This window comes from Microtus oregoni, unplaced genomic scaffold (genome assembly GCF_018167655.1).
Source record: "Microtus oregoni isolate MIOR12 unplaced genomic scaffold, Mior012 000070F_ref0000104, whole genome shotgun sequence".
NCBI lineage: Eukaryota > Metazoa > Chordata > Mammalia > Rodentia > Cricetidae > Microtus > Microtus oregoni.
The window spans coordinates 1,967,743-1,988,019 of NW_024543977.1; the positions used below are offsets into that span (position 1 = coordinate 1,967,743).

Consider the following 20,277-nt stretch of genomic DNA (forward strand, 5'->3'; position numbering starts at 1 on the left):
GTGAAAAATTAGATTAAACCTCTACTGCAGGTCTGGCACTGAGTTGTTGAAATTTATTTCTGGAAAGTTCTTTTTGATAAAAACCACAAAGAATGGATAAAGAAAAACAAAGTCTTCCTACTTAGGGTTTTTCTGAGCAAATCCTAAAATGATAATGGATGATGATAATTGATTATTTGTGTTTTTCCAAGGAATCTTTGATTAGTATGAAACCAAACCAACTGGTTTTAGTTAACAAAGATATCTGGGGAGCTGGAGAGATGGCTCAGAGGTTAAGAGCATTGCCTGCTCTTCCAAAGGTCCTGAGTTCAATTCCCAGCAACCACATGGTGGCTCACAACCATCTGTAACGGGGTCTGGTGCCCTCTTCTGGCCTGCAGTCATACACATAGACAGAATATTGTATACAAAATATATAAATATTTAAAAAAAACAAAACAAAAACAAAGATATCTGGATTGGTTGGGGACAAAAAAGAAAAAAGTGAAATTAAAGAATCTAAATGTGGCTGACAATGGGGGCTGACTGAGAAGCCATTGATAAAGGCACTGGGACTTGTTTCTACTGCATGTACTGGCTGCTTTTTGCAACCCAGGTCTATTTGGATGCAAAGCTTCCTAGGCCTGGATGGAGGGGAGAGGGCCTTGGACTTCCCACAGGGCAGGGTTCCTTGCCCTCTCTTAAGGAGGGAGGGGGAGAGAGGAGGGTGAGTGGGGAAACAAGAGGAGAATGGGAGGAAGGGAGGAAGTGTAAATTTTTGAATGGAAAAAGAAAGAATAAGGAATTCCTCTTGGGAATTGGAAGGAAGGGACAAAGGACTTGGGAATAAGATTGGGTTCCAGATTCTTTTGTGTCATACATCAAAATCTTTAACAAAGGAAAACAAGTCTGAAATATCTTTTCTGATGAACTTTGACCTCATCCAAATCTCCTCAAGTTCTGGGCTTTGGCTCCCTGCCTTCTTAGCCTGAGATTCTTATCAGCTTGCATAGTCACTGACAGACTCTTCCCAATTTGTTTAATCATGACTGTCACGGGACCTGTTGTGTCTATATTATGTTGAGCTTAAGGTTTGATTAAAGTGTTAAAACTTTAGCCAATCTTAGAACTCATCAGGGTATGAAAAAAATTAATCATCAGGATCCCATATTACTAGATTATTTGGGAGGCACCAACATGTGTATGTAATTTACCAGACAAGGAGCCTAAATGTCACTCATCTTTTAACCAGTGTTATCATAACATATGGAAGAAAAACAAAAAATAAACTCTTATAAAGGTTTAGGATTTTCCTGGACTATTAGAAAGGATTTGGGCATGGCCATGTTTGTGTCTCCTCTTAGAATATTCAGTTATTTTGTCCCAACCCCTGTACTGGTATGGCAAGAATGGCCGAAAGCCAAAAAAATCTACCACATCAAATGCTTAATGTCAAACATTTAGTAGATTCCTGCCTATGGCTTCATTTAAGTCTTTAGATCCAAAAAATTAGGTTAAGAAAATGTCATGAAAATAAAGTACTATATTGTCTTCAAATTCACTATTAATCCAGAAAAAACTCTAAGAAGCCAGTGTGGTGGCCTATGCCTATGGCTCCAGTGGAGGCAAGAGGATGCAAGAGGATAAGACACTTAGGCTCCAAAGCTGAGCTCAAGGCCAGTCTGAGCTACCTGAGATCCTTCTCGAAAAACAAAACAAAAAAAAAACAAAAAACAAACCTGAGCCAGGTGTGGAGGCTCACGCTTTTAATTCCAGCACTCAGGAGGCAGAGATAGGATTTCTAAGTCTGAGGCTAGCCTGAGTTTACCTAGCAAATTCCAGGACAGTTATATTGCATAGAAACCCTAACAAACCTAACAAACACAACAACAACAACAGCAAAAAGGAATTGTACAGCATAGACACCAGCTGATTCAGTTCTGAGGCTACGGTGAGTGGAACTGCTCCCTGATTTCTTCCTCAGTATGTCTGACACTGGTACATAATAAGGCTACTGAACTTTGGACCATGCCATCGGTCAGGGATAATCAACTAGAAAATACTCCAGCTAGAATTCATTTTTTTTCCTCCATAACAACAAGATCATCACAAAACTGCAAATAATGACCCAAGTTAGAAGAAGAATCATTTGCAACCTCCTGATATAATAGACTTGGGCAACAATCACTCACTGATTCAGCAAAAAGATGAAAAATGAAGATTAAATGGATCAGTGAAATCCAATGTGGATCTTACTTAGCTATTTAAACAAATAACTGTAAAGATATTAAAAAAAAAAACTGCTCGAGAAAACCTGAACATGAACTGAATATCTGAGAATACTTAGCTAGCTGTGGGTGTGTGCTGATGTGGTGTTAAAGGAAGAAAAAGCTCACACTGTTTAAAAGGAAACTAAAGAAAACACTTCTTTTCAGCGTGGATCATCTGCTGGGTTACCATGCACATACGCCACCTATTTAAGGTAGTGACTGAAAGCTGAAAACAATAAAATTCTGACTCTCCCATTTTTCTTGCTGGATGGATGTCAAGTGACACATTTCCAAAGAAGTGCCCTTCACAAGAGTGACAGCGGCTGTTTGTGCGGCCTTTGCTTCTGTGCGATCTTCAGAAGGACCCAGCCAGTCCAGTCTGATGCCTCTTAGGCTTCCTCTAAGTTCTCAGCACAGAGCGATGAAGGCCAACCCTCTAACTGAGGTTGCTGAGAGTGTATTTCCACGGGCTGTACCTTGCGTACCTTATTTTTTTCTGAATTTTCTGCCACTGTCTTCAGATGAGCCGAAAGAAACTTGAGTGTTTCGTAATGATGTTCAGGCAGGTCATGGATCTGGAACATATTATTTTCAGAATGGATTTAAATGCTGTATTTGAATTGCACCTCCCCAAATAAAAAGAAATACCTACTAGTCTTTTTAATGTTCTCAGCCGATCTAGAGGGTCTTCCTTACGATTGGCCTCAATGAAGTCAGTGTATTTATCTGGTAGTGGTAGGAACAAAAGAACAAATCAACCTGCTTAGGTCAACTGCAGTCCCCTTTTTTCAGGGCTTAATTTTAAACCACAATTTAAAATGTGTAAGATTTTGTCTATCTTTAAAATATAAATCTCTGAAATTTACATGCTAGATACGGTTTTTAATGATCTCCAAGCCTTTCCAGGAAACAGAGAAGAGTTCTCTCAATGTTCTTCAAAGCTACTGTCTAGACAGTTCTCTCAATGTTCTTCAAAGCTACTGTCTAGCATTCATTCAACCTGTCCATTATCCCCACCTCACACCAGTATCTAGCATGGGGTCGTGAAAGTAAACCTTATAACCAAAGAAATCGGACTGAAACAATGACATACTTAGCTTGATGACAAACATAGGTGAATATAGATCTTATTATCATTTTACTGAAGTAGATCAACTTTTTGCAAATGATTTTTTACCAAAATTTATCAAGACTATAAATGAACAAAGTCAGTTCTCAATTATGCTTTTCATTAAATTTAGACCTGATAAATGCCATTTCTTCATCCCTCATATTGTTTTCCTGGTTAGATTTATTATGCCCTGATTTCCCCAGACAGTGAGCCTTCTCCTCTGGCATGGTCTGAGGGAACTAACTCACCATTTGTGAAGAGAGGCTCAGGTAGCTTTCGGAAGAAGGATTTTAGTAAACTGCTTATCACATTCAGATCTCGCCATTTCTGGATATACAAAACAGAAACAAAGCATTTTTGTGGTCAATATTATAGAAGAAAAAATGGATCAGTTATTCAAACAGAAATGAGCTTACATCATCTTGTATATCAATGTCAGTCATCCCCTTGTTGAGTTCTTCCTGCATGCTTGAAATGGCTGCGTTGTTCCCAGGAACTCTGTAAATACCTGTATATTCAAGACCTCTTTCTTCAACTAATTTGCAACATATGTCAACAATCAATGGAATATACTGCAAAACAAGAAACGAGCATTTTATTTAACACAGTACAAAAGTTTGAAAATGAATTCCTACTGACCATTTCTGATTAAATTACTACTCTAGTTCAGAGTTAAGATAAAAAGCTTAAAGATAAAAACTGTTCAACCCACAGTTATACTAAGGGAGAAAAGCACCGACCAGATGAGCATGCACCCCCTTTATCCAAAGAGCTGTAAACTCAGGCCCTGCTATGATGGTCACTGACTGGTCGAATGGTTGGGGTCTCCTACCCGGTTGGTGTGGGCAGGCGGGCAGTCATCCAGTCTAACTCCGAAGGTCCCTGTGGCAGCTGGCTTTTTCTCAAATGTCTTCCTCACAATGCTTGGAATGCCTCTTCTCCAAGTGCCTTTGTCTTTGGGTGGACTGGTATCATCTTTTGATTGTTATTGAAAATAAATTGACATTATAAAAAATGGAAACAAGACTGTTCGAATCACTTTAAAAGGCTACTTCACTGATGCTTGCATTGACTGCAGTCTTTTTTTTTTTTTTTTTTTGGTTTTTCGAGACAGGGTTTCTCTGTGGCTTTGGAGCCTGTCCTGGAACTAACTCTGTAGACCAGGCTGGTCTCGAACTCACAGAGATCCGCCTGCCTTGACTGCAGTCTTATAACAGTCTACGCTTAGCACAGAATTCTCCTTCGGCGCTGTCATGCCTCCACCCGGCCACATGACTGTCAGACACACTCGACTTCTTTACCCTCTCAGAAAGAACCAGAACCGGCCTTTGACAGTGACGCCTGGCCATTCACATAGGTAAAGATGTGACTCTGCTCTCCTTCCCTTTCTCTTGATTACAGGGAAGGATGCCTTGGGCCTCACCTTAAAGGAAAAAGTCCAATAAGCTTGTTCCGTGTTTACCATGAGTTTCGAGCTAGCTAACCCTGGGCCTGCTGGTAAAAACAGCACCGTGAAGAGAGAACACACACTCACAACCCGGCATAAGCTGGTTACACTTAGTTACCTCTGCTGAGAAGCTTCCGCTCTGACTCCTCCTTTGGAGAATGTGGGCTTTGAGTTTTTGGCTCTGATTTAGCACCAAGCAAAGTCTGCCTGATGCTAAGACTCTGGCGAGGTGTTTTCGGCAACTGTTCTGTTTTGCTGCTGAAAGAAATGAACATTTCTTAACAACTGCATATTTGACATCTAAATTAACCATAGGCATGGTGGGATTCTCACCTCATCAGACTGTTATATTCTTTGATTCTTCGACTAATTAGATCTCTGTTGGTAACTCCCGTGTCCTACAGAATGAGCAGAAGGTAACATTAGAAAGTATGCTAGCAGACTATTGGAGGCGGCAGAGGGTAGCCCCTAGGTTTGAAGCTTGCTATGATATCACTTTATTAATATAAATGCTATGACTTATTCTCAATGGAGCTGTCACCATGTGGCAAATGGTTCAAGTGCCCCTGCAAGTGAGTTTGCTTTATATATGCAATATCAGTATAGTTTTTAGGTAACACTGATTCAGTAGGTACTGAATTAATATGCTAAGCAAAATGCATAATTGAGGAGCACAAAGCCAGCTTATCTCTAATATAAGAATGAATGATCAGCATTCAATAATAATACTACTGAGTCAAAATGGAAAAATACACCAGAATTAATGAATAACTTGCAGGAATAGTGAATTAAGAGTTAAGTGGCATCAAGAGGGGCAGGTCTTCAAGAACCTGCTTTGTCCTATTTTCTGCTCAAAGGTGAGCAAACAGGAGTAACTATTTATAGTTACTGTGGTTATACACTGTCATGTGTCTGCAAACATTTTTTAAAATACCTCTTATTTTGAGTGTCATGAAATACATGTAGGCACACAGGCAGGAAAAAAGATCCTTGAAGACTGTGCTCTTTTTGGCTATCAGATTATTGAAACAATGGTTCTTAAAAAGTTAACCATGTCCCGGGGCTCTCATGCTAAAAGAAGCAAAAGCTAACATCATACTCCATGACAGTAAGAGGGGGGCTTGTCTCCCAGAAAGAGATTTCACTCAATTTTGTGATTTGTCAAAGCTGAGCCACAACGATGATGGACAGGACGACACCTTGACCAGGACTGCTTAGCTATGCATGCCTTTCTGCCCTCTAAACCTAACCCTCATGCAGGATGCTCAAGGATGGACTGGAGGCCACTAGAGCTCTTTGTTCCTCTTGCCAACACCCATATTGAATGACTCTCTTCTCTGCTTTTCACTGTTATGTTGCCTAGGCTTAGGAAGACAAATTGCACATGTTTTCTTTCCTATGCAGAAACTAGACTTTAATTTTCATATGTGTGCATGTACGAGGGTGGGTTCAGATCATGGAATTGCAAACAGGAGCATGAGTAGGGAAAAAGAAAGAAAGAAAAAGGCAACAAAAGTTACGTGGCATGAAAGTGGAATGTAGACTACCTGCAGAAAGAAGGGGACCAGAAGGAAAGGGGGTGAGGGAAAGGGATCAACAAAGATAGAGTTTATATGAAAATGCCACAATGTAGTTAGGCAGTAGTGGTGCATGCCTTTAATCAGGAGGCAGAGGCAGATGGATCTTTTGAGTTCAAGGCCAGCCTGGGCTACAGAGAGAGTTCCAGGACATCCAGGGCTACACGATAAATACTGTCTCGAAAAACAAAGCAAAACAAAAAAAAAACATAGACAAAAATAAAAGAAGAAAATGCCATAATGTATCCCAATGCTGTGCACGCTGATTAAAAAGCTCAAGCAACTGTTTTAAGCTGAAATCTACCCTTCAGTTTCCTGACACACAATTCAGCTGACGGCAGTGAGCAGCGACAGAGCAAAGGCAAGGCAGGAGGCACAGCAGCCCAGCGAGGTGACCTCACGGTGTGAGCCTTTCAGTTTTCAGTGTCCGCTGAACAATGGGAATGAAAAGAGGAAAATCGAATGTGCAGCTGCACAGCTGACGCAGCTGACCACGAGCACTGAGTAGCAGGCACAAGGAGCACGACGAATGTGCAAGGAAAACCGCGCTAATGATATGGTGGGGTGAGGAGAAGCTTGACTTCCACTGTATTGAAAAATACCTTGACTATTAAAATTCTTACTGCAAAAGCAACTCCTTGATGGTATAAGCCAGAGACTCTCAAAAATGTAAGGCATTATTCCTTAATTTAAAAAAAAATGCCTTATAGAATGATTTTTGATAAAACATGCTTCTTTAGAAACCCATGAGCATACCAGGATATAGTATATTTTTACCTACACAATTCCATTTAAAAAAAAATCATTTCTTTGCCTTTACATAGTAACTTGTCTTTGTAAATGTTTTTGCTGTAGCCTAACCCACAACAATACTAATTTCAGCATCTAGGACAAGTGGGTAGTAATTTGGTCAAAAGGGTTCTTGCAGGTTTCTGTGCCATGTAAGAAGCTGCAGCACCCACAGACACTGGTATCCATGGAGGTGTCCTGACCCTCCTCACAGGTACCAGGGACAACACTAATCCTCAGAAGGTAACATGGGGCTCCTGACTGCAATTTGCTACGTCTGAAAAGAAATGAAGAATATGAATATCCTATTTTTCTTGTTTAGTAATAGTACTTTTTCAATAAATACAAATAATGTAGGTATACTTGAATTTTCCGCTTTAATGACTGAAAATAGTGTATCTTATTTTTTTATAAAAATAATCTATTCAGGGCTGGAGGGATGGCTCAGTGGTTAAGAGCATTGCCTGCTCTTCCAAAGGTCCTGAGTTCAATTCCCGGCAACCACATGGTGGCTCACAACCATCTGTAATGAGGTCTGGTGCCCTCTTCTGGACTGCAGACATACACACAGACAGAATATTGTATGCATAATAAATAAATAAATATTTAAAAAAAAATAATCTATTCAATGCTTTAATAAGTGTCAAATTTCATCCACATCCTTTGAAAATCATACCTCTTCATTTAGGTTGCTACTTTCCTGGATAGTCTTGATCCACGCTAACATGTCGTCTCTGTCTTCAGCCTGGAACAGGCACTCACAGTCAGATGTGGTGAGGCGGAACACGTTCCTCCTCTTTGTCTCACTGTATGAGATGTCAATCAGGCAAGCATTGACACTGATGGGCTGTTCTTCCTCGGATGGCGTTGTCTGCTCTCTTCTGTCTTTGTACAAGTAAAGGGAATGGCCCCGAAGTACAACATACATCTGTTTCCAAGGCCTAATGCTGCCACCAACACGCTGGAAAATAGCCAAGTGGTCCATGTCTATGAATACGCAATACAAGGCTAGAGCTCTGTGACAGGATGGGGACTAAGCAGCGCCTTTCAGATGCAGTTATGTACATGGGTTAGCAATGTCTCATTTACTGAAGACACATTAAGAAAGGAAGGATAAAAAAAAATGTCAGATTGCTCAGTGGGAAAAGTTGCCTGCTACCAAGCTTGATATGAGTTCTATCCAGAGACCTACATAAGTACAAGGGAACTTGACTCCTGCACACTGTTTTCTGACCTTCACATGCTTGCCACGGCATAAGAACAATCACATGATACACTTACACATACAATAAAAGTGTAGCTAGACATGGTGACTCATGTCTGAGCACACAGGAGCCAAAGGCTCTGAGTTTGAGGACAGCCTAGTCTACTTAGCAGGTTCCAAGCTATACAGTGAGATCCCATCTAAATAAACAAATAAAAACTTTAAATGTAGTACTTTTTCAAAACAGTAGAGGTGGCTGTGGTGGTATGGGTGTGGATAAGTTGGCCCAAGGGCATGAGAGTAGGAAAACCGATCCCTCCCCTTGCTGCCTGCTGCAAGGTGAGCTGGCCAAGGCAGTGCTGGGGAGCTCACCCCAGGGATAATGTTGAGGGAAAGTTGGCAGCTGATCAAGGCAGGTGTCACCCAGGCCCAGAATCAAAGGTATGACTTGTCCCACCCCAGCATCCACCTCATCTATGAACTGCTGGAGCATGTGAGGCGGGTGGACCTGCAGATCCAAAGCTGTCAGGATCTCCATGGAGCAGGACAACATCAGGGTATCCAAGAGGAGTTCCAGTATCGATAGGGCAGCAGAAACCAGAGGCCCTGAACCTGACCAATGACACTCTGCAGCAAACACTTCCAAGTAAAGTTATGGACCACAGGGTAACTGTGACTCACTGTGTGACAGGACAGCTCCCACACTGAATTTTTCTTTTTCTTTCCTTATTTTTAAAATTTATTTGTGGAGGGGGATAGGAAGGAGTAGCAGGGTAGAGGGTGGACACAAAGGTACAGGGAGATGAATGGGATTGGGATGCATGATGTGAAATCCACAAAGAATCAATAAAAAGCTAAAAAACAAAAGGTAGTACTTTTTTTTAATGTCACATATATACCAATTAGGGAATGTATTTGCATCAACTTCAGATGGAAGGCAAAATGAACAACTAAACCCAAATACATGCTACAGAAATGTATTAAAAGTGGCCATTAACTGTTTGCTTTTATTTTTTTAATAACGATTATAGGAACACAAAAATAGCAAAGAAATTTTCATAACTAAAAGAAAGAAATCCAATAATAATCTTTTTTTCCTTCTGGTGCTAGGGGATTGAATCTAGAGCAGTGTTCAAGTGCTCTACCATTAAGCTGTATCTCTGACCAGAAAAAAACAAACAAACAAACAAAGGAAAAACAAAAACCATAATACAAGTAAAACCCAAGTTTTAAAACAGGGGCATGATCAACACCCCAGAAGGAATGCTCCTGAAACAACACATAATGACAGAAAATGACATGACCAAAATTATCAGCTTTGCAGGGTAAAGCAGGAACATCCATATCCAAGGATGTTTGCAAATTTAAATTTTTTCACAACACTAAAATAATTCTTATGCAAAGATTTTATTGGGTTGGATTCTATTTACTGAAGCACCATGTTGATACCACTAAACACATTCATGTAATTCAGTGTTTATAAAATGAAATGAAACAAAAATTAAAAAGAACTAGGCTAAATATTTCTAGATGCCAGTAAGGAGAATTGCTATCTAGTGACTTAGATAACCCATCCTGGTAGAAAGAGACAGAGTTCCTCCTTAGACCCCGATTTCCTGTTCACACTAGCACACTATAAGGCAGTATACTCCACATGGAGCTGGTGCTCAAGATGAGAAGCAGAAAATGACCCCATCGATGAGATTTCCCTTTTTAGGAATGCCTGGGAGCCTCACAACCTCATATGTGTAAGAGGTTTCATCAGGCCTCATTTCTGGTATCACATGAGCTAAGAAAGTGCACTTACTTTGCCCTTATCGGTGATGAGAGGTCGGAACTGGAGCCACCCTTCTTTGGCAGCATCACTGAAGACCTCAGAGGAAGAATCCTTCCTGGATCCAGAGTCCTCTGAGGACTTCTGGCTGTCCGTGATCTACAGAGAGAGCCAAGCGAACACTAAATATAAATAGTTAGACACAGAAACTGTGCTGTCAAAATGTCATATTTAATGTTCTAAGTAAAGCACTGTGGAAAGTTCTGGGGTTAGAAACCATACCAGAAACACTTCTAGCCCTTTTTGTAAAAGGCAAATTGGCTCCCATTGTTTTTTAAAAGCCATCTACAGAATAGTGTGACTTCGTTAGTCTCATGGAGTCACATTTTGGCAGAAAAAGATAATGGGGTGGACACACCACACGCACACGCGCACACACACACACACACACACACACAAAGACAGATGGACAGAAAGACAGACAGACGGACAGACAGATTGGCGACAAACAAGAAGCCAAGTCTAGTGGGACACCTGTAATCTCAGCACTCAAGAGGCTGCAATGGGAGGAGCTTAGGGTGTACAAAAAACGAATCTATGTCTACTCTACAGAGTTTGGGGCCAGCCTGAGGTACAAAGTAAGTTCAAAGCCAGCCTATTCTATACAATGAGATCCTGCTTTAAAACAAAATGACACAAAAACTTGGAGACAGAAGTGAGGACATTAGCCATTCGTGATCGGTGCTTCTGGAGAATGGACATGGAGGGACTGGGAACTGGATGACTAAGCTGGTGGGGCCACAGCAGCACCATAACAGGCCAGAGATGGAAAGTTCAGGAAGAATGCATGGGCTGATGAACACATACTTATCACTTCAATATGTAGAGAGCTAAGGAAAAGTTGGTCTGGTCTTTTGTCTGTAGTAGAAAGGGAAGGGAGCCTGAGAGTAAGACCATCCATCCTGTTGCATGGAGAGTGGTTTCTCTTCAAGGGACAAGCACGCAGAGATGACTGCGTGACTGGAGAGAAGATGAGGAGGGATGAACCACTGAGGCTATGGCTTAGACACAGAGAAGACAAGTCTGACGTCAAGGAGGGAAACAGAAGAAACAGTTTGTCTTGAGCAAATGGGAGAATAAAAGTGGAATTAATGAGACGGAGAGAAGGGATAAACCATCTAAGGGTAATCAAGAGCTATGCAAACCTGGAGCTGCTTACTAAATATGTGGATGAAGACGTTAGGTTACGTAGTGGCTTCCATGAGCTGCTGTTCTGGGAGGAAGCCAAGGCTAGTAAACAGATTCCGTGAGGCCTCTGAATTAATCAACAAGGAAATCAGTGTACAGAAACAGATTGAAACTAGCTTTAGGCATTCCAAAATTTTAACTGTGCAGAAGAGCCAGCAAAGAAGACTCAGAACACAAAGGAAGAGATGACGAAGTAGAAGCAGCAGATGGAATTGTGGAACTATTCTTGACAAGTTGTATCAAGTTAAAAACCCAGGTAACCACCATCTGTGAAGCTGAGCGTCACTGGCAACCTTGGCACACTTATGATTCTCACGTATGTGAACTGAGGGGAAGAGACCATGTACGTGGTTTTTAAGGTTTATATAAAAATTACAAACTGGGAGTGGTAGAGAGGTACAGCTTCCGGGAGTTTCCTGGGTAACAGAGACAGCAGATGATGGCCTGCAGTAAGCAAGGACCGGGAAGACTACCCTTGCAGAAGAGGGTGGGGTTTGGGGAAGTAAGTGTGGGTGGGTACCACAGAAGTTTGGGTGCTTGCTGGCTTTCAGCAAGGCCATGTTCCAAGCACAAAGACTTTAAGGAAAAGGCAAGAAAGGAAATAACTATGCAGTCCCAGCCATTTCCAGGGGCAGCAAATTAAAGTTTTCCTGTCTAATCATCCCTAATTTTTCAATGAAGTACGAGGAAGGGTAAAGACGGTATAGATGTGGTTAGAAGCAGCAGGTAGATTTTGAGGAGAAAATAAAATGCAGAAGGGCTGCTTGGCATTTTGATTTGGGCCTTGAGTTGTTAATGAGAAAAATCAGTCCAATGTTTGTAAGGCATTATATACTTCATGAAAATGTTTAGAAATTAAAAACACTTTTTCACGTATCTTTCCAATCCAGTGGACATGGGTTAAAAAGTAATATCATTTAAATACAAAATACCCAAAAGAGAAAAATACATACTTTTCTTTGATGGACTAAAGTAAACTAAGGTAAATAAAACATTGATCATTTACTCGGTATCTTAAAAATATTAAATACTGACCTTGATTCCCTTCAGGCTAGACACATGCTTAAAGGATCTGTTGGAGAAGTATATAAATAAGTGCAGTAAGTATTAAAAACTCTTTATGTAAGAACTGACTACTACAACTAAATTTTCATTAATTAATGACTTGACATTTCATCCTAATCATGCTATTGATATGTTCATTGTTCAACATAAGTGAGAAAAGCTAAGTTATAAACATGTACATTTTCAATTCATTGATAACAGCTTTCTTAGCTTTCATTTGCCAGGTCAGCTGTTTCTGCCTTTTCTGCTTTAAGTGTGCAACTTTTTAAAACATATTTCTTTATATCAAAGGAAAAGCTACCTCTGGGCTAACCACTGGGCTTGCTACCTACAGGGGGCAGTCTACTACAGCTCTTTTGCCCTATGCAGCTAATGAAAACCCTGGACCTTGAATGCAGCAGTCAGCAAGCTGTCAGGTAGTGCCGGCCACACCTTGTGCCCTCTACCAGCAGGAGGAAGGTTGTGGTGTTCACAGGTAAGCACTGGGGAACCTGGAATGTGAAGAATGCAGAGCTCTTCCTCCAAGAGAGGGAATGCAAAACCTGTTTTCTGCCCAGAAGGCAGAAGCAGAAGTGCTTCCTAGCCTGCTGACTCTTTGCATAGTCTGAGACTTTCTGACAATGGACTCCCCACCCACAGAACACTGAAAACTGGTTTTTCTCAGTCAATCTATAGAAGCTATCCTTATGTAAGGTGTCCCATTGAACTTTAGCAAAGAGTTTCAATGTAGTTACATCCAATTTTCATAGGTTTATGTATGTTTTGTTGTGCATGCAGGATTGAGCTGATAATCACCCGAAGTTTTCACTAAACTGTGTTTTGCTTAAACATGCCTAAAATAAACCACTCAGAGTCGGACTCCAAAAGTTTGAACCAATACTGGCTACTGAGTTAATGGTAAACAAGACTTCTTGCTATGATCAACTCTCTGCAGGTCCATGAAGGCCAGAGACACTCCCTCTTAACCCACCCCACCCCTTAACCCACCCCATTGCATACACTCATTCACCCACACTCTTGAGTGCTTTCAAGAATGGGAGAAACAAATGCTGTCAATGAAAAGGCTTCAGGTCAGTATTAATTCTTCAAAATAATTAAACTTTTAAGATGTGACAAAATACATCACTGTTCTCTCAAAAAACACCTCAACCAAGAAGGCAATGAGAAACAGGTATACAAACTCCTTCCTGAAAAGTACCAGGAGACTCTGAAACTGTTTACCAGTAGGCTAGAAAGAAAGGGTTAAACTCCTGGAGAGAGCCTGTCTCACAGTTTATGCCCACCCCTGTGAACGAATACTGTAAAATTAACCCAAATTTTTGTCTATCTGTAGCGTCTAGCTTTCAATAAAAAATGGCAATGATAATAAAAAAAGACAATTCAAACGAAAAAGGAACCCAGTTTCAAGATACGGAAGATTATAAAATCAGACACAGACATGAGCTGGACGTTGGAATTACTAACTACTCTCAAGAAAAGGTAAAAATGTCCGTGAATGAAGAAGAGCAGTTAAAGGCCAATAGAGAGTAGACCACTAGCTGCGTAATTCAAATAACATCGCAGTTCACAGTCTCCCTCCCCCAATTCACACATGGGACACAAGGTGGATTTGTGACAAACTCAGAGTCACCACCTAGCACCAGTGAGGGGAGGAAAGTGAGGAGGAGCCGCTACTTGCAAGCAGGTGGGGGGGGGCATTTTGTTCATGGCCACTGGTAAGCTGTTTGTGCTATGGTAAATAACTCCACACATGCTCAGGCATGCTTCCTTAACTGAACTCAGTGGGACACACGGACATAGACACTGGAGTGTAGTTTAGTTGAGAAGGAGTTTAGCAGGAGATTGAGGAGACAAGAGAAGGCAATGGGGAGTTAATATTGTCTAAGACATTGTACATGTGTTGAATAAGTGAGGAAACACGTAGTGCTGCCATCTTTGAAGAAAGCTGTGCATAGCCCATGTAGAGAGAAGCCTGAACTGCGTGGCAATGGCTCACATATCCAACCTGGCATCATGAGGAAAACTCCTACTGAGCTGGAACATTGTGCCCTGGCAGTATCTCAGAGGAACCGCTCTTATGCGACTAGTCCTAGAAGAACTAATTGTATTAGAATACAAATGACAATCTGATGAAAGCCTAAAAGGACATTAAACAAACTGACGTAAGAATTGCTCACTGATAAACGCTGTCAACATTTCCTAAACTAATCTATGAACCAAACAATGTATCAATAAAAATACCCACATGAAAAGGAACTAGAAAATCATGTTTGAAGGTTCAAGTAATAAAATAAAAATAATCAGCAGAATTTTGAAAGAACACATCATCACGATGAGTAATAGCCCTACCTCATTATGTAAAACCACTATAAATAGCTACAAGTCTGGGGGAGGAATAGCGTCTTATATCTATGACATATAAAAGCATGTTGCTATAAACAAATAAAAATATTACTTCTAAAATAAATTGGATGCTAGTTTGATACTATTCAATTTGCATTTCTGATGTCAAAGTTAAAAATAAGACAACCTTAAAAGCTAAACTCATAATGAATACCATTTACATAAAAACATTTAAAACAATACGTCTGAGACTCACAGTTTTGCGTCTTCTCTGTAATCATCCAGCCCTTCATCATAGGATTTTGATCTTTCTGTCTTTGAGTTGTGCTGGCCATCTAAGCTGGGAGGTCCAACAGATTCTGCAATTCAGACCCAGAATTCATACTTTTTAAGTGATCTTTCAGATTCTTTCAATGGTTAAAGATCCACTTGCCAGGTATTTGTGAGGTACAGTGCAGAATCACTTTAAACGTACCTTGGTCATGGGAGAGCTGACGTCGAATCAAAGGAGCAGAAGTCGTGAGGCTTGGAGGAACTGTTGCTATGGAGGGGACCTGGGAGGGAGAGGCTGAGATTACAGCAGATGCAGGGATATGTGCGATATCATGATCAATGCTAGGGCTGGTTGGCTCGTCTGTAAGGAAGGAAAACAATTACTGAACCTTAAAAATGTCATAGTCAACTGTTGTGCCTAAAAAGGCCAAATGAAGGTTTTAGCAGTCATCAAACCACCAATAAAATGACACAGCTCTCTATTAAAATTCACTTTACACAACCACTACTGTAGTGCTGCCAATAACTCTGAAAATATAAAAATGAATAATCCCCCCCAACAATGTAAAATGAAAACAAGCATAGCAAACAAAGCATGTAGGTATAAGACCCTAAATGGACCAAAGCAAATAATCAGCCATATGTCAAAATTGACTTTTTCAAGTCTGACTGTCAACTCCCAACACAAGTCTTTAACTTGTGTAGCAAGATAACAAAGTCCAGTATGTAACATCCAGAAGTCTATCAGAACATTCTAATCTATTTGGCATTGTTAAGTAAATCATAAAAGGTCCCTTCTTTCCAGGACAGGTGTCAGTCATGATTTTCCTATTAGCTGTGTGCAGATGGACTTGTAGAAATGGGAAACTCTGTGTGCGAGTTCTCACTATCTCTAAGTCTGTCACCTTCTGTCAAACCAATCTGTATACATGCATGAAAGCTAACAATAATGGTGCTCATTATGTGCTAATACGTGTAAACGGTTTACATATCCTACTTCCTGTAAAACAAACGAAATCCTGAAACATGACTTTACAGACTAAGAGAGCAAGACAGCAGAATTCAATGGTGTCATCTAAACCAAGCCTCATCGGCCCTGCCTGCTTGGCACCTGTCTTCCAATTAGTGAGCCATAACTTCATTCTAAATTCTTACTCTTGTAAAAACATCAACGATTTACCTTCTAGTATTTTAGGCTAAACAAAATTTTATAGGAGGGCAGAACTATATATAAGGCATAAGATTAGATGTCCCATAATAGAATCCTTTACAAAAAAAAACTACAGTGATATAAAACAGAATTTTGATCACTTGGTTCAGATGGTCAAACACTAATTCTGAGCAAATTCTAACAATCTTCTATCATTTTAATGATCAGTATTTTGGCAAAAAGAACTAATGTTTGAAAAATTGTAACTTTTCTATTATATAACCAAAAGCAATAAATCCTTTAATAAATAGTCAACGAAACAAAAGGTTAATTCTCTGCAAAGATAAGCAAGATTGACAAACCTTTAGTCACACTAAAGAAAACAAGAGAAGGCCCAATTAAGAGATGACAACACCATTACAACCAAAAAACATTTCTTTTTATTTTTTAAAAAATTTTAAAAAATCATGCAGGTAGCATGATTATTATGATGATTAATATTCCACTGTCAACTTGATTAGACTTGGAATCGTCATAGAAACACACTCTCTGGGGTTGTCTATGGCGGTGTCTCCAAAAGGCATAACTAAAGAAAGAAGACCCGCCTTTGTGGGCAGCACACTTGATGGGGAGGTATCTCACACCGAATAAGGAACACACTTGAGTACCCGCCTCTCCCCACCCTCTGCCTTCCCACTGCAGGTACATGTGATCATCTGTCATGAAGACTCCATCAAAAAACTATTAGGACATAGGTTGGGGGTAAAGTGCTTGTCTAGCATGCATGAAGGCATAGGGTGGATCCCTAGCTCTTCATGAAACCAGGTATGGTGGCACACACCTCTAATCCCAGCACCCAGGAAGTAAAGACAACAGAATAAAAAGGTCAAGGCCAGTCTCAGCTATAGAGTTCTAACTCATCCAGGGCTCTCGCTGAGACCCTATTTTAGAAATAAAACTCAAGAACAACATAACTGTCATTACATTATTACAAGTAAATAAATTTGGTCATACTGCAGGACACAAAAATAGCCATCAACATACAAAACAGCAGCATTTCTATACGCTAACCAGTAGCTGTTGGGCTATCTAAAAGTCATCATCTCTTTGAGGCAGGACTGAGGCCCTCCCTACTATATCTAGGCTGAGCAAGGTATCCCTCCAAAGAGAATGGGTTCCAAGACGCCAGTTCAAATAGTAGGGATACATTCTGGTCCAGTTGTCAGAGGTCCCACAGACTGCCCAAAACACACAACTGTCACCCGTACATAGGACCCTAGTTTGGTCCTATGCAGGCTCTCCTTGCTCTCAGTCCAGAGTTTCTGATTTAAAAAGGAAATGTTGGGTCTGGGTTACCTCACTCAGGATGTTTTTTCTACTTCCATCCATTTGCATGCAAATTTCAAGATGTCATTGTTTTTTACCGCTGAATTGTACTCTTATGTGTAAATGTGCTCCATTTTCTTTATTCATTCTTCAGTTGAGGGGCATCTAGGTTGTTTCCAGGTTCTGACTATTATAAATAATGCTGCTATGAAGACAGTTGAACAAATATCTTTGTTGTATGATTGAGCGTACTTTGGGTATATGCCCAAGATGAACATGGTATGTACTCATTCATAAGTGGATACAGCTATAAAGCAAAGGAGCCTACAGTCACGACCCTAGAGAAGCTAAGTAACAAGGTGAACCCTGAGAAAAACATATATAGATCCAACTAGAAAGGAGAAGTAGACAAGATTGCCTGACAAAATTGGGAGCACGGAGGTGGGTAGAGAAAGGCAGAAGGGGAAGAGAAGGGAAGAAGGGGAAGAACTTGAGGAAACAGGATAGTCAAGATGGAGGAATGACAGAGATGAGAGCAAGGAAAGAGATACTTTGATGGAGGGGAGCCATTACGGGTTAGCAAGAAATCTGACACTAGAGAAATTCCCAGGAATCCACAAGGATGACCTCAGCAAAGACCATAAGCAATAGCGAGGGTGCCCAAACTGGCCTTGTCTTGGAGTCAAATTGATGAATAACTTAAATGTCACCATAGATTGATGGAAACAGAGGCAGAGACCTGCATTGGAGCATTGGACTGAGATCCCAAAGTCCAGCTAAAGAGTGGGAGGAATGAGAATATGAACAAAGAGGTCAAGACCATGATGGGGATACCCACTAAAACAGTTCACCTGAGCTAATAGGAGCTCACCAACTTCAGCCAGACAGGGAAGGAAACAGCATAGGTCCAAACTAGTCCCTCTGAATGTGAGTTACAGTAACACAGTGGCTGGGGCACACTGTGGGGACACTGGCAGTGGCATCAGGATTTATCCCTACTGCTTGTACTGGCTTTAAGGGAACCTATTCTCTTTGGATGGATACCTTGTTCAGCCTAGATATAGTAGGGAGGGCCTCAAAGCAATGTGCCTTACCCTGTCTGAGGAGTGGATGGGAGGTGGGGGGGAGGGAAGGTAGAAGGAATGGGACGAGGGGAGAGAGTGGGAACTGAGTTCGGTACATAAAATGAAAAAAGATTGTTTTCTTTTTTAAAAAAATAAATAAGAAAATAAAAATGAAATGTTGGCATTTTCCCCACATTGTGTAGTAAAAGATTGATGTTACAAGTTAAATAAATGTGTAATAAAATACGTAGAGAATTTTCTTCCTGTAACTCAGTGGTTCTCAGCCTTCCTCATACTGTGGCCCTTTAAGGCAGTTCCTCATGTTGTGGTCACCCCAACCATAAAATTACCTTCATTTTACTTCATTGCTGCTACATGTTTACTGTGATTCTGCTGCTGTTATCAATGTAAATACATCTGACATGTGATCCCTGTGAAAGGGTCATTTGACCCCAAAAGCGATCATGATGCACAGGCTGAAACCCCTGCTGAAGACCTTCGTTCTGCCTGACAGACAGCTAAATAAGTGAACTGGCTCTACATTGGTATTTGGGGGAAAAGAGAAGGCATTTGATATGTGAGGACATTAATCTATAATGTTTTCAAGTAACAAAAAGCATTATTAAAATAACAGGACCTCTAGGTTTGATAGCACAAAAGCAAGCCTTAATTTTTTTCTTTGTTACTTAAATTTGAATAAAGTACCACAAAACAGGTCAACATATACCAAAATTTGTCTTTTTTTTTTTGTTTTTTTTTTTTTTTTTGTTTTTCGAGTCAGGGTTTCTCTGTGGTTTTGGAGCCTGTCCTGGAACTAGCTCTTGTAGACCAGGCTGGTCTCGAACTCACAGAGATCCACCTGCCTCTGCCTCCCAAGTGCTGGGATTAAAGGCGTGCGCCACCACCGCCCAGCCTCCAAAATTTGTCTTATAGTACACTGACGCCATTAGATAATCTAAACAAAAGAATGTACTACCAAATATTTTTAAGATCTACTAACCCTAGGAAATTCCCAGCATCTAGTAATATATTAATGACTTGGAGACTGTTACAGTAAAAAGACAAAAATTTATTTTCCATGTAAGCTAACATTTTTTGCTTTCTTTGGCTGCTGAATAAACAATTCTCAATAACACAGTCTAATGGAATCTGTGTTCTCTAAAAGCTTTTTGGGGAGCGTTGCATACATTCTCTTCTCTCCACTCGGATCTTGTTATCTATCCTAACCACCCCTAGAATGTGTATTTATATAACCAATAGGTAATGAAAAACATGTAGGATAAAATTTAAAGCCCAGTAATAAGTACTGAGGTTTTATGAATTAAAAAATGAACATAAAAGTTCTCCAACCTCTACTTAACATGACAAGGTCTTTGGAATCTAATGTTTCAAGAATGGATTTTTTAATCAAAAAGCTGAAAGCATCAAAGAAAAAGGGTAAATATGTTAAGTAAAAAGAAAGCTTATTTTCTAAAAATCAGATGAATACTAAAATTATATTCCTTTCAGTGTCTTTACTTCAAGCAGAAGTATTATAAATGCTGGGCTATGCTGTAAATAACTCAGAAGGTGCCAGGCTGCCCACCTCAAGCTTGGGAACTTCTGAGAGGCTGATCATGGGATGGACAGTTTTCCACAGTGGGAGAACAGTCAAAGA

The 20,277-nt window shown here is 40.4% G+C and overlaps 1 protein-coding gene across 9 annotated transcripts in view; it reads right to left on the reverse strand.

Annotated features, from left to right (window-relative positions):
• The window catches only part of Arhgap21 (Rho GTPase activating protein 21), a 123,779-nt gene that overhangs the window by 8,216 nt on the left and 95,286 nt on the right, over positions 1–20,277 (reverse strand). For 4 of the 9 annotated variants that reach the window (XM_041641596.1, XM_041641601.1, XM_041641595.1 and 1 more), the window contains 13 exons: positions 15,283–15,441; positions 15,064–15,166; positions 14,470–14,562; positions 12,435–12,471; positions 10,185–10,310; positions 7,850–8,134; positions 5,141–5,205; positions 4,926–5,065; positions 4,193–4,335; positions 3,777–3,932; positions 3,609–3,687; positions 2,902–2,975; positions 2,735–2,824 (listed from right to left, as the gene is read on the reverse strand). In XM_041641596.1, coding sequence (XP_041497530.1) covers positions 2,735–2,824; positions 2,902–2,975; positions 3,609–3,687; positions 3,777–3,932; positions 4,193–4,335; positions 4,926–5,065; positions 5,141–5,205; positions 7,850–8,134; positions 10,185–10,310; positions 12,435–12,471; positions 14,470–14,562; positions 15,064–15,166; positions 15,283–15,441 — 1,550 coding nt within the window. The remainder of the gene's footprint in view (positions 1–2,734; positions 2,825–2,901; positions 2,976–3,608; positions 3,688–3,776; positions 3,933–4,192; positions 4,336–4,925; positions 5,066–5,140; positions 5,206–7,849; positions 8,135–10,184; positions 10,311–12,434; positions 12,472–14,469; positions 14,563–15,063; positions 15,167–15,282; positions 15,442–20,277) is intronic. The other 5 variants (XM_041641604.1, XM_041641603.1, XM_041641600.1 and 2 more) reach the window with 4 other exon arrangements.